The 15780-nt window shown below is 39.8% G+C and overlaps 2 protein-coding genes across 2 annotated transcripts in view; both read left to right on the top strand.

The window, feature by feature from the left end:
* gad2 (glutamate decarboxylase 2) overlaps positions 1-7576 on the top strand; it is a 25333-nt gene extending 17757 nt beyond the window's left edge. The window contains exons 15-16 of the mRNA XM_020599543.1: positions 1507-1596; positions 3464-7576. Coding sequence (XP_020455199.1) covers positions 1507-1596; positions 3464-3637 — 264 coding nt within the window. The 3' untranslated portion in view covers positions 3638-7576. The remainder of the gene's footprint in view (positions 1-1506; positions 1597-3463) is intronic.
* Positions 7577-8978: 1402 nt separating this feature from the next.
* Positions 8979-15780, top strand: part of apbb1ip (amyloid beta (A4) precursor protein-binding, family B, member 1 interacting protein) — a 37062-nt gene continuing 30260 nt past the window's right edge. Inside the window, exons 1-2 of the mRNA XM_020602361.1 lie at positions 8979-9099; positions 10297-10403. Of these exons, the coding sequence (XP_020458017.1) occupies positions 10386-10403 (18 nt within the window). The 5' untranslated portion in view covers positions 8979-9099; positions 10297-10385. The remainder of the gene's footprint in view (positions 9100-10296; positions 10404-15780) is intronic.

A 15780-nucleotide genomic window follows, 5' to 3' on the forward strand; every position in this document is an offset into this window, starting at 1 on the left:
GCCTCGCACCCTGGCAGTCCCGGTGGGTCGCCCGGTGGCTCCTGTAAGGGGGATGGGGGGTACTGTTACGTCCACAGATTAGGCCGTCCCCGGCACCTCGGCAGCTGATACCGGGGCTATCAGCGACTCCACCCCTGCTCACGTAGGAGCACGCTCCTGGCGACGAGGCACACCTGCGCTCAATTAGCTGAACCATACTCAAACACAGCGCTGGTGTGTCTTCGTCGCCAGATGATCTCTGTCTTCTGCCGGCGACTTCGCGTGTTTCACGTCCTGGATCCTGATGTCTACTAAAATCGTCCTACTCTGGCATATTGATGTTATCCACTGTGTCGACTTGAGTGAGTTTCTCTGTCTTGTTACGTTTTTTTCTTCTTCTTGAACTCATTACCGAGGAGAATCTTCTGTTATTTTGAACTGATGACGGAGGAGTGTCTTATGTTTTCTAAACTGATTACGGAGGAGTGTTTTGTTTTTTGAATTGTTGCCTGGTGCGCCTATATCTCCGTGGGCCTTGCTGCCGATCGACGATCGTTGGTCGGAGTCCATATCAAGTGCCTGGGTCAGTGAAGCGTGGGCGCTTGTTCCTGTCTGCATACCTCGGCGCTGGGTTCCAAGCACACTCTCCAGCCCGGAGCCAGCATTCCCCTATACGCAGGTCACCTGTGTTGTGCTCTACTTCATCACACCCTCATCCGCCTGTTGTCCCATCTCCTAATCTCATCTCTGCGCTATACGCAGTGCCAAAACCTCTCCTCCGACCCCCTTGGGCGGCTCCTCCAGTGGTCCAATCATTTTAGCGGCCCCAAACGCCTGAGACCCACGCCAGCAGCGCCGCGTCTGATCCTCACCACCTCCTTTCTATACTCTGTCAAATAAATATGTTTCTCTGACCTGAGTTTGAGTCCTGTCTATTACTGAGTCCAGTCGCTCTTTTGGTGTGCGGCTTGCCGTAACACTAATGGATTTTCTTTTTGAGGAGCAAATTGCCCCTGTTCAGTCAAACCTGCTTTGGCTTACCTAGCTTTCAGCACTTTTTTGGCAGATCTGTAGGATTTCATGCAAGGATGCCTTTACATTTCTTTCAGTTCTACAACATGGCTGAATGTACATGAGTATGTGTATATACTGGGTTAATTGCATATGTAGGTTTATGTTTATTTAATGCATGTCTTGTGCATAGAGTTGAGTGGGAATGAATCAAACAGATAATTTTGCATTACATTTTAAAAATCACATTAAAAACAAAACATATTTCCAATCTTTGACAAGTATTGGTGTATTATTACAGTTTGCTTAAAAACATCAACATCTCAGTGTGTAGTAGAAGGTTCATGTAGCTTAATCTAAAAACTGTTGGCAATCAACGCTATTCTGAATCAGCCAACCTCATATAATGACACACAGAGTCACTAACATTAAATCATTTCCCAGACATATTTTAGCTTTTGTGTTACTCTGGCATTTTATTCCTGTCATCACTTGACTGTGTGTGTGTTCCCACAGCCTCAGCACACCAATGTCTGTTTCTGGTACCTCCCTCCTGGGATCCGCTATATGGAGGACAAAGAGGAGAGAAAGAAGCATTTGCACAAGGTGGGTAAACCAAGATAAGAGGCCTGACTGCAGTATCTACCAGAAGCACCTTTCACTGCCCCTTCCCTGTGCCCTACAAGCCTGTCATTCCTATCTGGTTTGAGCATCACATGTCCTCCTCATTAGGCACAACAATTACACTCGTGATTTAAAAAAATACTTTGCCAGAAGTATGGGAAATATTTTATATAAATTGTGACAATAAAAATAGTATACACAGTCACAGAGGAAGGGTGTCACAAGCCGGATGTGAGGGAGGGAGGCTATTCTGTTAGCTAGGTGGTGGCCATTTAGAGGAACCCACAGCAGCAAGGTTCTACTAATTGACAATTAGGACAAACAGATGGTGCATGTGCCAGCCATACAAAGAGTTCTTCCTTCACTCTTTCTCCAAAACACCATCAGCTATAAATTATTACCATCTTTGTCATAATTCATATAGAAGCGGTTTCCTTTTGTTTTCCAAAACTTGACTGAAAAAGCACTATAGTTGTGCGTCACTAGACTGAGCATTTGGCCAGCATACTCTTTTCCTGTAGCCTCTGACAATGAGACAGAGGGATGATGTCTTGTTGCATTTTTCTGAATTGAAAGAGCTTTTCTCAGTTTCCACTTGCCTTGAAGACCTCTTCTGATGTGCTAGGGGAACAGGAAAATTGTCCAAAGACTGATTTGATGGAACTCTGCAGCAGCTGATTGATTATTACAGAAATTACAGGCCTGCCAAATGCTGCAGGACACCTGCAGGAGATTTAGAGGAAATTGCTGATTATGTGATGACAGCTACAGAGTACTGCAGTACTGGAAGTCTCTATACACAGCTAACTAATCCAGCAGACTGATGGTGAACACAAATTTGGTTCCTTGAGGAGCTAGTCAAGTGTTAAATGTCTGATTTTTAGGACTTAATAACCCCCGATTTTCTAAAATTCCCACTATATTAAGATGCACTTCAGGATTAAATGAGTGACTGTTAACGTAAGATGAAGCTGCAGCAAACTGTCACTTAAAATTACTGAATCTTTTATGCATATCCTTAAGTTAATATGGGCCATAAGAATACAGGACGTATGGTCATTTTTTATCTTCCATTTTACAGATCCCAGTATACTTAAAAAATAACAAGCACTGTCCTAAAATGATATTTCAGAAACACAGATTGAGTGTTTTCCCTCACTAAAATGGAGGCAGGTGTTGGTCAAAACAAGGAGTTATGAGTTTCAAACTTGTAATTGAATCTGCCATAGCTGATCAAGACGAGCACAAAATAAATGCTCTACTCCCTGAAGATCACCTGTTTACGTGACGGCGCCAGCAGCAGCCAGAGAGCAGTGTGTTCACTGCTGGTGTCATATTTAATTGTCAGACTGGTGAGAGATAATGAGCTACATGGACCACGATTGAAATAATTTAAAATGAAAAGGTAACATTTACAGTTGCTGGAAAACTAAACGTATACACAAAAACATGAATTGATATTTGAACTGTCAAATGGGAGACACACACTCACTGACTCCCTTCAGTCGGGACATAGCTGCCAAAGTGTTAACCCATTTATTGTGACAACATGTATTTTAATTTATCTGCTATCTGTGGACACTGGACATTTTTAAGAAGCAGCTCAAGACCCATATTTTTCAAATGGCTTTTAATTTGTGATTGTATTATGTTGTAATTTTTTATAGTACTCTTATTATGTTGTTGTTTTTATGAAGATATTGCTGTTTCATATAGGCTATAGTTGTAAGTTGTACATCTGTGTGAAGCACTTTGTGAGTGTAGAGCTAGAAAGATGTACAAATAAATAAACTTTACTAACTTACTTCTCTGAGGCAACAATAGATCCTGCTTTATGTGTTATTATCAGGTGGCTCCAGTGATAAAGGCCAGAATGATGGAGTACGGGACAACCATGGTCAGCTATCAGCCACAAGGGGACAAGGTCAACTTTTTCCGCATGGTGATCTCAAATCCCGGTGCTACCTATGAGGACATTGACTTTCTTATTGAGGAGATTGAACGACTTGGCCAGGATCTGTAAGACTCATTTCACCAACTCCTCCTGTGTGTTTCCCCTTGATGGATGAACTGTTTGTCGTGAATGTACTGGTAAACTTTTTCTTTTCTCTCTTGTTCCTTCAAAATCAGATATTTCAGAGTATATTTGAGAAAAAAGATATTGAGATATATCCATATATTATGTATTGTAGCTTTGCCGTGGACTAACTTGGTCCAAAGCTATGTAAAAGCGCTTCCGTCTGCCTTTCCTATAGTGTATGTAGTATATCCCAAAGTAGTGTAAGTGATGTAACTTTCTATATATTTTTTGTGATATGAAATGCTTGTGCCATAGGTCGATGAGGAAGAGTTTATTTTTAAATCATTTCTCATTTGCCCAGTATGTCGTTAAATGTGGTTGTGTTCTGTTGTAACTTGACATTTTAAACTTATGGTTTTAAAAGAACAAAAGCACTTCACCTTACCTCAGCTTAATCAACTGCCTTTACATCTGCACATAGTACTTCAAGCAGTTCACTGGACAGATTCTCTTAACTGGCGTATAGCAGTATCGGCTCATGTTTGGTAAGTGTCCCGACCAGAGTGAGTCACAGTATAGATTTGGGAATATTCACATGAAAAGAAAGTGAGGAAAATCCATCAAAATGACTCGACAGCAAAGTTGAATCAGAGTATTTATGCACTCATCAGTCCTTAGCCTTTGACAGTTTTATTAAGACTTTTTATTCTATGTGTATTTTTCTGGTATATTTAAGGTGGTAGATGCTTGTTAAACCCATCTTGTTCGATGTCACCAGCTCTCTACATGCACATATCAAACATTTCCAACCTGGCTGTATATTTAATTGTGCTGGGTGTGATTTACGTGTCATAATGATGATCAGATATGAGAATAAACAGCACTTCAGAGGTAACATACAATTATAACTATTATACGATTATAATTTTCAGTATATCAAACTCAATTTAATGGCCAACATATTTCAGCAGTTTAGTGTATTTGCATACTGTAATTGATGCTCTGTGTTACTGTACAGTAGTAGTATTCACTGTCACCTCATGTTCAGGATTCAAATTTTTCTAAAGCATGTCATCAGATGCAAAAGACACTTTGCTTAAGAGTTTAGTATTATCTTGTCAGATGATTAACTTCCTTCTTTAGCTGTTTTTTATTAAAACAGTGGGACAAGATTCATCCCGGCAGCCACAGTTTTAGTTTAATTGTAAACAGGTAAAGCTGTACTTTCCAGCAAGGCTGGGTTGCCAACTTGGCAAACTGCAGCTGCAAAGCGGCTCCAGACCTGTTTGTTTTGGTAATTTCATTAATTGCAAATTTGTTAAGAAATTTGTTATACTAAGAACCAATATTTACGGGTCCAGCATTATTAAGACTCTTTCCTTTTTTATATTTTAGTTTATTTTATTGTATATTTTAGATTACATTGAGTTAAGGATGTAATTATTTAATTTGCCACAAACTAACACTAGTGTTGATTGCAGTGGATATCCAGAGTGTACTAGGTGAGGGGGTCAGTAGGAGCCCAAAAGCAAATTTTCACCCCAGGGCCCACTAAAAAGTTAATACAGCCAGTGGGCAGTGAGGCCAATGAGCAACTGCACAGCTGACTGTGGCAACTATTCCAAAATTGCCTTGCAGTCAGCTTTGGCATTTCACATTCTGGGACCTGTATTATTAAAATCCACCTGGTGTTATCACCAGTTACTAACAGGTGATGCCAAATAAGCCAGGACAGAAATCTTAAGGCTTATAACCTTGAATCTGTAAAGTTGTCATTTACAGGACCACTCTTAAAGAAGTTGTTAGTCAGTGGACATTTTTGAAGGAGCATTTAAGAAAGATCAAATAATCTGAGAAACTGGGATGGGAAAGGGGCAATAACCAAGTTCTTTTGACATGGGGACCTCACCTCATTTCTAGCTGCTGTAAACCTGACATCACTTGCACTAAATCATCAGGGGAGGAAGAGCATCACTTAGTATATCAACTGAGACTTCTTCCTTATTCATTCACAAGCAATATTTGAGTCAAATCTATAGACCCTGCTAAATAGAAAAACAGCTAATTCAAGTGTTCACTCAGAATATACTGAACTAAAATCACACTCCCTGTTGATGGAATGTGAACTCTCATTTAACAAGAGGTTCTGTAGCATTTTCATTAGAACAATTTAGGAAAGCACAATTTGCTCAACATGCTCAGTGTACAATCACTTTTGATCATAAATTGTAAATAGTATTTCAAGATATCCTAAGTACATATCTTTGTGTATACATATGTGTATATAAGATATATCTGGAGACTATTTGTGAAGTTAAGCTATTCATAGTTTCTCTATTTTGAATTTAGATTACTCGTATTTTCATCCGTTAGTCCAAACGGCTGTGTGTATGTATGTTTACTTGGTTTGTGACTAGCTATTCAAAGAAAATGTGTTTCAGGGACTGGCTTTAAAGAAACAGATAGATTTCACCTCGAAATATTTATGAGTCTTACTCAGAGATGAAGAGTGATACTTTGTATTTTAAATGAATATGCAAAGCCATTTTGAGTCTGAAGCCCTGTGTTTTTGTGCACAAGTGATACTTGACAGTATGTGCCATGTACCTTAGTGTGTTTGTAACTGTGCTGCCTTAGTAGCAATTTGCCAGTATTGTCTAGTTTAGCTCCAAACTGGAGCTTGTGCACTTTAGACTATACATATGACCTTATAGCGTACAATGTCCAATGGCTGTTCATACTTTGATGTTAAAAAATTTTACTCAAAAATATAACTTAAACTCTTAGGTCGAATGTGTCATGAGTCAAGGGTCTGTTGGATTTAATTAAGTTTTTTTTCTAGCAGTTTGGACATATGGGCCTTCTTATTTAAATCCCAACAGAGAGTAGCTGGTGTTTAAAAGATTTATTAGTCCAATATCTGTTCGTTCTCCAAACAAAATTGTCATACACACTGTGACACGGAAAACATCAGATTTATTACAGCAACAAAACAGTCTCACTGTGGTAGTAGTCTTGGAAAGCCAAAACTTTTGTTTCTCTTGCTGCTGCTAGACTTGCTTCATTTGCACGTGCATGCGATGCCTTGCCTGTCCAGCTCGTTTGATATACAATATCCTATATATCTATTTATATACCGTATGTATAGCTTCTGTAATTAGCTTTAGTGTCCGATGTATAGCTTAGCCTGTAGATTAGTGCACTGTCGCTCTAGCCTTTACATGTGATCTCTCTGTCTTGGGCTTCCTGTAAAGTTTCTCTGTGCTGCAAGCATGCAAACTCTGCCTAGCACTGTATTCTCTCCACGCTTGATCTGTCTCTATTTTCTGTCTTTCTCTTCTGCTTGAAGACTGTCGCAGCTCAGAATATTATACATATATATGTTTGTGTGATTGTGTAGTCCTTCAGCATGTCTTTCTGAAAGCTCTTCTCTGCTCTGCGCCTGTATGATCTTTTCTTACTTTCTCTTTCGCTTTGACCTTTGGTAGCAGTGACAATGTATCTTTGTGCTTCTTCTAATGTTGGCTGTCTGCTGCTGTTCTGTTTGTACATCTGAGAGAGTTTGTTGACTTGTGTCACGGTGCCATAACACCACTGTTTTTGATTTAGTTTTACCAAGGCCCTTGACTCAATGAGATGTATGCTAAATTATAAGATTTGAATTTGATTGTCCAAAAACTTGTCCAGTGCAGGTATTGTTATCCCTTTAGATGGAAATTAAGAAAACAATTTTTATCTGGTTTCTTGCTTACAGAAAAGTTTGTTAATGAGAAACAAGGATATCCCTGGTCCTCACAGTGCTGGTAATTTTCACTAAATATGGTGCAATTTTGAATCCTGTTCTGCAAATTGCTGTGCTAGCTTCTCTCAGACACTCATTTGTCCTGAACTATGTGTTACTCTTGGGATAACTGAAATAAACCTTGTCCAAACAAAGATTAATTGAATGTTTTTTCTTCTTTTCTACAAGTTCACAAATTATTTCTGTCTTATAGCAAATAAAACAGTGTTGAAGAAAAGGTTTTAATTGTTACATAAACTGGTGAGACGATTATTGAACAGCAAAGCGGACATGAAAAGTAGCACTTTCAGACCACTACAAGGTGGAAACTGTTGAAAACTCTGAAAACTGTTGTAGTGCTTAGTTATGTAAATGTTACACAATGCATTGAATCCAAACTGTACTCAGTAAGTGCAGTTTGTGTATAATTAAGTGCAAACTCATACAATAACCCTGAAATGAATCATCTGTGTGAAGCTTAAAGTTCAGTGATACTTTAAAATATTATCTCTAAAAGTGGCCTGTTCTTAGTATAGAACAGGAGTCTCTCTGTGTAGTATAGAAATTAATCACTTTTCTCAAAGTCTCTGAGATAATAAAGGTATGTTTCACAAATGCCACATGATGCCTTCTTGTGCTACTCCAGTGAAAAACATGTTTCTGTGAGCAACATTGGGTAGGTTATAAATATCTCTCTAGGTGGCACTGCTTCCCTACAGTTATTCATCAGAGAGCAAAAGGGAGTGTTTTGTTTATTCTCAAAATAGGCATGTACTGCAAATGTGGCTGGAAATTTTGGGAAATAGGTCAAGTTTCCATTATTCTCCCCATGGATCGTTATTTTTATGTTTTCCTCTGTTATTTGTGATTACAACATCCTTGTAAAAAATCCAAATCCTAGAAGAAGAAAAGCAAAAGGCCATCCTGTGAAAGGTTCCCACATGGTTTACTTCAACTTTCTGCCTCACACACACGGGCCAACAGAAGATAAAAAGAAAACTACCACCTGCTAATAATCACAGTTTCTCTTACAAAGAACTGGTCCACAACCAGATAATTAACCTTTTTGTAAAAGCCCATATATAGTATGGTGGCCCTGAGATGGCCCCCAATGCGTTGTGACTTGAAAAAGACATGCAAATAAATGCAAGCAAATTAAGAAAATAAAGTCACCAATTTTACAACATCTGAGCAGAATTTAGAAAACGTTACAAAACACTACTGAAATACAGAAACGTTGCAAACGGCAACATACTACAATAAAAATGTTTCCAGGGGGAGCTAAATAGTGATGGACACGGTGCCGACGTTGTCCACCACAGTTTAGCGCTCATTTGAAACATTTCCGGTGTAGCTTATTGTTCACTTCTCAGTCTGTGACCAGAGTTAGTTAAGGCAGACGGGAGTTTATGGATATCGTAGTTGTAGTGTTTTTGCAGTTTGTGGTTTTAGGACACCAGAAAAAAAAACCTGCCCCCGTGTCTGGGGTACCTTTGTGCATGTGTGACGTCTCACCCACTTCCCCAATACCTAGCTGTAGCTAATAGTGGCTAAAATGGATATAAATACGCTGCTTACAAAGCTGAGAGAGTTGGGCCTTGGTGTATGTGGAGCTCGTAAACAACAGTAGAAGTGCTGTGAGAGAAACTACTCACCAAACGAGCTAACAGCAGCTAATGATGGGGTAAGGGTAAAAGTAAATGCATAACGTGTTGTTATTTATCAGCCAAACTAAAGTTACCCAAGATAGTGTTCCTAAATGGCCACGTTAATGACTGTCAGCAGTTCACCTACAATGTGACAGTGACTCAGCTTTAGGCCAACATGTCTCCCAGGGGAATATTATGATAAGCCAAGAGAGGCTGCGATATTGATTATGCATTTACGTGAGTAAAAAGCCAGTGGTTGATTTGACAGTTGGATGTCTCTGCACTGGACCAACTTGCTTGAACATAATTACCCCTATGTACTGCTGTTAGCATGGCATACAAGTAATACAGTATTAATAGACTATAGTTTTAGCCATTAAAGAAAATGTTGTTTTATTATATAGGCTACATGAATTTGTGAAGCCAACGAATGGCAGTCTTGTCAAAGGCAAGTTAACTAATAGCAGGGGCACGTCACTGACACACAAAATACTGGACAAAGTCGCAGACAAACAGAACATTCATGAGAGGTTTTATGTGCCGTTGCTTCCTGCAGAGTCACACAGCCACAAAATGACTTGTCAGCTCATACTGCATAAATTATCAAGGAATTACTCTTGACATCACATAGATCGTCATGCCGTGAGCCTTCCAAATTAGTTTCCATCAGCCTGGACATGCTGCCTCTGCAGACTCACTGCTGCTGTTATTGTCCTGACAGGCAGCTGGTTCTTTCAGACAGTCTAAATGAGTTCATCACTGCCTTAACAGATTAAGCATTAAGTCAAAGAATGATACACATAACGACTAAATGACCAGGTCTGGCATTTCTCAAAGATTCGGCCTGCCTCAGTAATCAAAGACGTTCACATGAGCAGTTTATCGCCAGTGTCACCTGGATGATCTGCTCAGTGTTAACAGCAACCCTGACACAGATCTTAGAAATCCCTGACACTCTTATCCTCTATGTGAATACACAAAGCATCCATTCAAATGCACAGTATGCAGATAGGAGACGCTGCAAACATATCATGAAGATTAAATCAGCGAAGTTACTCTTTTCTCAAACTTGCTGGTGATTTATGAGCAAACCAACAGATGGTAAAATCAGACTGGCTGCTTGACTGAGGCTTATCAAAACATTTTGACAGAAAGGCCAAAAAGATTCTCATGACTGAAGTCTTCCTGAAAGCAGTCCTTGTCTGCAAGTGTGTGTGTTTGTGTTTATGTAGGGCGGCTAAGCCGAGCCAGATGTTGGCGTCTGATGGAACTGGTGGCGTTCACCTCACAGTCTTCTGAGCCATACTCTGCCTGAGCCCTGATGTCGGCACAGGAGCTGGTAGGTCATCCGTTAGTGTTTAGTTTCGCCCTGACACTGCTCAGCTAACACATGTAAGCCTAGTCACCCTAGGGGGGAGGCAGCATGCTTAGTTGACAGCACCAGAAGTTTCAAAAGCCTGTTTTTTCCCTCCATATGTTGTGCTATTTATGAGCAGAGCAGCGTGAAGTTTCCCACCAAGCATGGATTTGCTGATTTTGAGGTCAAATGCTTGTATTGCATACAAGTTTGAAGCTGCTTTAATCAGTATTATTAAATTAACAATGGGTCAGATGTGAAAGGGGTTGCTTGTACTAGCATACCCAGCTCCAGATCCCCTCAGCTCTATGGAGCATTTCAGCATGTTTCAGCCCCTTGTTTTGGTTATATATCCCCCAGCTTTACTGTTTTGATTCACTCTCACCGCTCTAAGGTCATTCCAAGACAGAGCAGACAGCTGTTTCCAGTAACAAAAACTCAGACTTACTGTTTATAAGAGCATGGCTTGAGCTGCATATTTCTGTCCGAACCTGACCTTTGCTTGACAGTGTGCCATCCGAACCCGACCTGGACCAGACAAGTTTGCGGTATATAATGTCCAAACTTGACCGGAGTCTGACGCAGTTAAGTTTGTACAGTGTTTTTCCCCTTATTGTTAACAAGCAGACATTTGCATGCACTGGCTGTCATAGCCTACAGTTGGAACTACGTATCCCAATCTGATCTAGACATAATTTCTGTCTGAACCTGATCCAAACCCTTGGATCCTGACAGGTCCTGTCAGGCTTGGTTTGATTCTGGAGCTGTACAGGTGTGCAAGTAGAAGTACTAAGAACATTTTGGATTTGCTCATGTTCTAAACAAGAATATTTACACTGGATGATTTGAGCAACCCCGGATTATACTCAATGACACCTTTTTCTGTACATTCTCAATGATAACAGTATCTGAACATGGAAACAGTGTGGCTGAGGCTAAGAGAAGACCAAGAAAACAAGTGTTCCTACTGAGTGTAAACAATGTATTTGTAACCAAAACTAAAGTAGTGATTTTAACCAAAACCTAAACTTAACCAAGGAATTCTATGACTACACCTTTCACTTTCCAACCATAATTTTGTGTTAATGTCTTCACACTTTTTTACCTGCAAATCTCCAAGTCTGTGTTTGCTGTGCTCCATCCGCTTTTATAAATACTGGACTATTACAGTTTTTATTACAGTTTTGATGCTATGGTACTGCTGTCCTGTTTTATGTGTGGCTGTTGAGCCTGCTTTGTTAGCCTGAGTCAGTTGTGCTCATTAGCTTTGTGACCTCGCTTTGTACAGTGCGCTGCCTGCTACCTAAGCATACTGCTGCAAAGCAGTGCGCGCACACCCAGGCACACAGCTTCGCTCAACTTGTATGCTTAGGTGTGGTATAAGCAGAGTCATTTGTATGAATGCATTCAGTGAGATAGTTACTTTGTAAGCACCTGCTGGAGAAAGCAATTAACCTCATGCACCACCAGTGAGTTGATGTGAGCAAGAGAGCATCACTCCACTGTTTAAATATACACCAGAGGGACTTGCTTGCTCACTTTCAGCCAACCTATTATTCATCATCAGCGCTTTAAACGGCCTCCTCATGAAGACAGAAAGACAGGGTTCATTCCCTTTTACATTTACATGCATATATTACGCACACACACACACACACACACACACGGGTGAGTATTTCTGAGCCATTCTGATAGGTCCCGTGGCTCCCGGAATTTTAGTTTGCCCTTGACTCGGAAGTGATTAAGGTCAGCTAGAGCACAAGAAAATTAAATGCTGCATTCCTGGTGATCGGGGAATTTAGCAGACATTGGGGGGGGGCTATGCAGAACCCTTGTCAAGTCTAGAAAAAAAAGAGATACAGCATGTCCAGCACAATGGTTTTTAAGGCCAGTCTACCTTTTGCTGGCCATATCCTAATAAATATCGCTTATGCTATACTATGAAAAAAACAGCGTTCTCTTTATGGCATTTTTGATGGGTTATACTTTGTTTAATGACATAGAAAATCTTAGGAATTTGAAAGAGCTTTGTGGTCAACTTTTTTATGTAGTAAGATGGAGAAACCTTTCACAGTCTGTTCAGTATGAATCTCACTCTGGCTACTGACCTGGCAGCTCATTCCTTCATGCATCACTAACTGCTCTAATGAGGAGAGAAACACCGGCACAGATGGACGAAGGAGGGGAGGAGGGTGCAGCAGACAACTGGATGTTCAGGAAGGGGCGGATAAATGGAGAATTTGTGAAAAATGAAAACTGAGAGACCAAACCAGTTCCCAGTGCCCTAGTGTCCAGACACATTTCAACAAGACCTGTAAACCTCTCTTCAAGGTATCAAAATGGAGGTAAACTCAGGGTTTGAATTAAACTCAGTGATTTGACGTGAAGCTACACATTTTTAGCCATTCTGGCAGAATATCTCTCTGGATGGTGATCAGTTCAGATTGAATATTTCAACAAATATTTAAAGGAGTGCAGTGAATTGAAAATGTGTTTTGTGGTTCCTAGAGGATAAATCCAACTGACTTTGAAATCATGACTTTTCTTCTGAAATTACCGTTCGGTAATCCATCTGTGCTGGCAAAGAAGGATCTGCTGCTTCTTTCCAGTCGTATTCTGTATGACCAGAACATTCCTGATCATGGATGAGGTAGGTTCCTATGACTTGACAGAGTTAGAAAAGTTAGCAGCTAACATTTGGAGCATTACAAAATATTTTGACTGTTAAGAGGAAAAGAATCCAGCGTAAAACCTCGGCTCTCACAACACCGAAAAGTGCCATCGGGAATTTCACCAGTTGAATAATTTAATCTCCTACTTCAATTTCAATATAAACTCTTTGATGTGATTAGTTCTCTAAGGAAAGCAGCGAGTTTGATTAAAAAGTCAACAACATTACACATTTTCTTCACACCAGTAAAATCCTCTGTATGTGTTGTGTGGAGCTTTGCAGCATCAAGCCTGAGCACATGGTCCACCCATTTCCCTGTAGACAATAGGCCTTGGCTCTTACAGTAACATCTACTTCTGATTAACGCAAGTCAGTCTCCGGTTTTTTCAAGTTAGCACTGGAGCAGACGGGGGCCAGGATCGGATTGAGAGGGTGATCACCTCCATCACAAATCACTGCAACTGATGTGTCTATGGCACAGTGTTGTATGCTGCTAAGTATTGAGTTAAATACTTTCTAAACATAAAAAATAGTAAGATTAGACATACTGGATAAATCAGTTGTTGCAACAGTTTCACTTTTGAAATCAGATTTCCGTTGTGTTAGAGTAACGTCCTCACATGCCACTGACTGCTTGAGTGCGCTCCAAAAGCAAAGGCTCTCAGAAAGCAAATAAACTCTCAACAGATGTATTGCAGTGGTGAATGATGTCTCTCTGTTTTGTCCCAAATAAAGTGACATGCAGGCCTGCAGCTCATCAGAATGTGTGGTAGCTCTTTGTGTTTTAACCTCACAACATTTATGAATTGAAGTTCTGAATTTTGAAATTCTTTTTGTTGATTATTCTAGACTGAGTTTGGCATCTGATTTTTGTTTGAGGATTGTTTGAATGGTACCCTGCATGATAAAATGAAGGATAAGCATGCTACCCATTTAAAGCTGCCATAATCAGTATTTTAATGGATGCATGATTATATGTATGTGAGAGAAATGAGTGAACCTACAGAAACTCTGTAGGTTCACTCAGCTCTCCAGGGCTCTAGAATTGTATTTATTTTTTCTGTATACGGCAGCAGATTTTTGTGTGGAACCCTCTAAAAAAAATCAGTGTTACGGAGTAAAAGATTTAGCTGGTGAACATAGTGGAGCACTCATGGTGGAAACCAAACCCAGAGTGAGAATTAGGCCAGAAACATATGGCCCCTAAAGGCTGTGTTTACGGAAAGAGTTTGCTGCCAATTTTTTTTTTGCCATACTGCATATCAGAAGGTGGTAATAATATGTCAGTGTTGTTTTTGCAGCATGTTTCCATTGGTCCTGACTGGCCACAACAACAGGTTTAAAGTGTGTAAATGATCGGATAATGGGTGAAGGCAAATGGCCACCAAGAGCCTGGTTCTGTCTGTGAAGTTTTTCCTCCACATTGTCGCCAAACGCTTGCTCAAGGGGGGTTTGTTGGATTTTTTTCTGTAATACTGTAAGGTTACCATACAAAGTGCCTTGAGGTGATTTCATGTTGTGAGTTGGCGCTACATGTGTTACATTGACTTGAACTGAATTGATGAACCGCTAAAATGACCTAAAGCTTAGTCAAAGGATTGCCGGCCCAGTAGAGGGCAGCAGAGCTCTGCAGAAACCTGAAAAACACACTAATCCCTTATGATACTTTTTGGCTAATTTTTTAAATGTGTGTTTTTCTATTTCTGTTGTTAAAAATGATGGATTCAATACAAACACCTTTCTTTTTTCTCTCTCTTTCCTTTTTGGTTTCTCTGTTCCTGTTTTTCTCTCTGATGTCTCAGAACTTCTTCATGTGCTGTGGCTCTGATCTGTTCTATAGCGTCAGACATCTGGAGGACGGCTCCACTAAAACACCTGTTTTCAATTCACTCAACCGACAAACATTTGTTTCTCACAGCCAGACTGTTTTTTTTCATTGACTCTCAGGCTATTTGTTCTGTTTAAGACAAAGAACAGTTCTATAGGTGATAAATGGAGGAATAGTTGATGATTGAAACAAATTGAGAGGAAAATTGTGTTAATTTTCTAGATATTATTTGTCATTTTAACACCTTTGCTATTGGATAAGGTTGCTTTCAAATAGTTTCAACATGTTTGATATTAAATGGAATGAGTAAAGTCTGAATGTTAAACTTTTACCATTTAACTTAATGGAAAATCATGGTCATTAAGAATGAAATGCTGATTGTCATGATTGGTATATTCACCATAAAATCCTTGTCAGCATATTGGAAAAAGGTCAAATGAGTGCTTTAGGTGCATATCATGCTATACTACAGTCTTCCAGTGCAGTTTCTCATCTCTGATAGTTTCTACACTTATGCAGACAGTTTTAGGTCCTGTTTTTTGCCTGAAAAAATGTTTTGGAATAAAACCACCAAGGCCATTTAGTTTTTACAGGCTAGAGTAAAATTCTTTTTTGGCAAAGTATATGTGCATTTTATTTGATGTTGAACTAGTATACATGAATTACTTTCTGCAAGACGTGTAGTGTAGGATGTCCAAACACAGCCGCAAAAGAAAATGACTAAACATATTGGAGAACTTCAGTGGTGGCTTTGATGCCAACTCCCAGACACACTTACAATAATTATGTCTAAATGTTTGGACAGAACACAGACAAACAGTTAGGAATAATAGGCATGGGAAATTCTGTAGAGAAGTAGC

This window comes from Monopterus albus, unplaced genomic scaffold, assembly GCF_001952655.1.
Source record: "Monopterus albus unplaced genomic scaffold, M_albus_1.0 scaffold3.1, whole genome shotgun sequence".
NCBI lineage: Eukaryota > Metazoa > Chordata > Actinopteri > Synbranchiformes > Synbranchidae > Monopterus > Monopterus albus.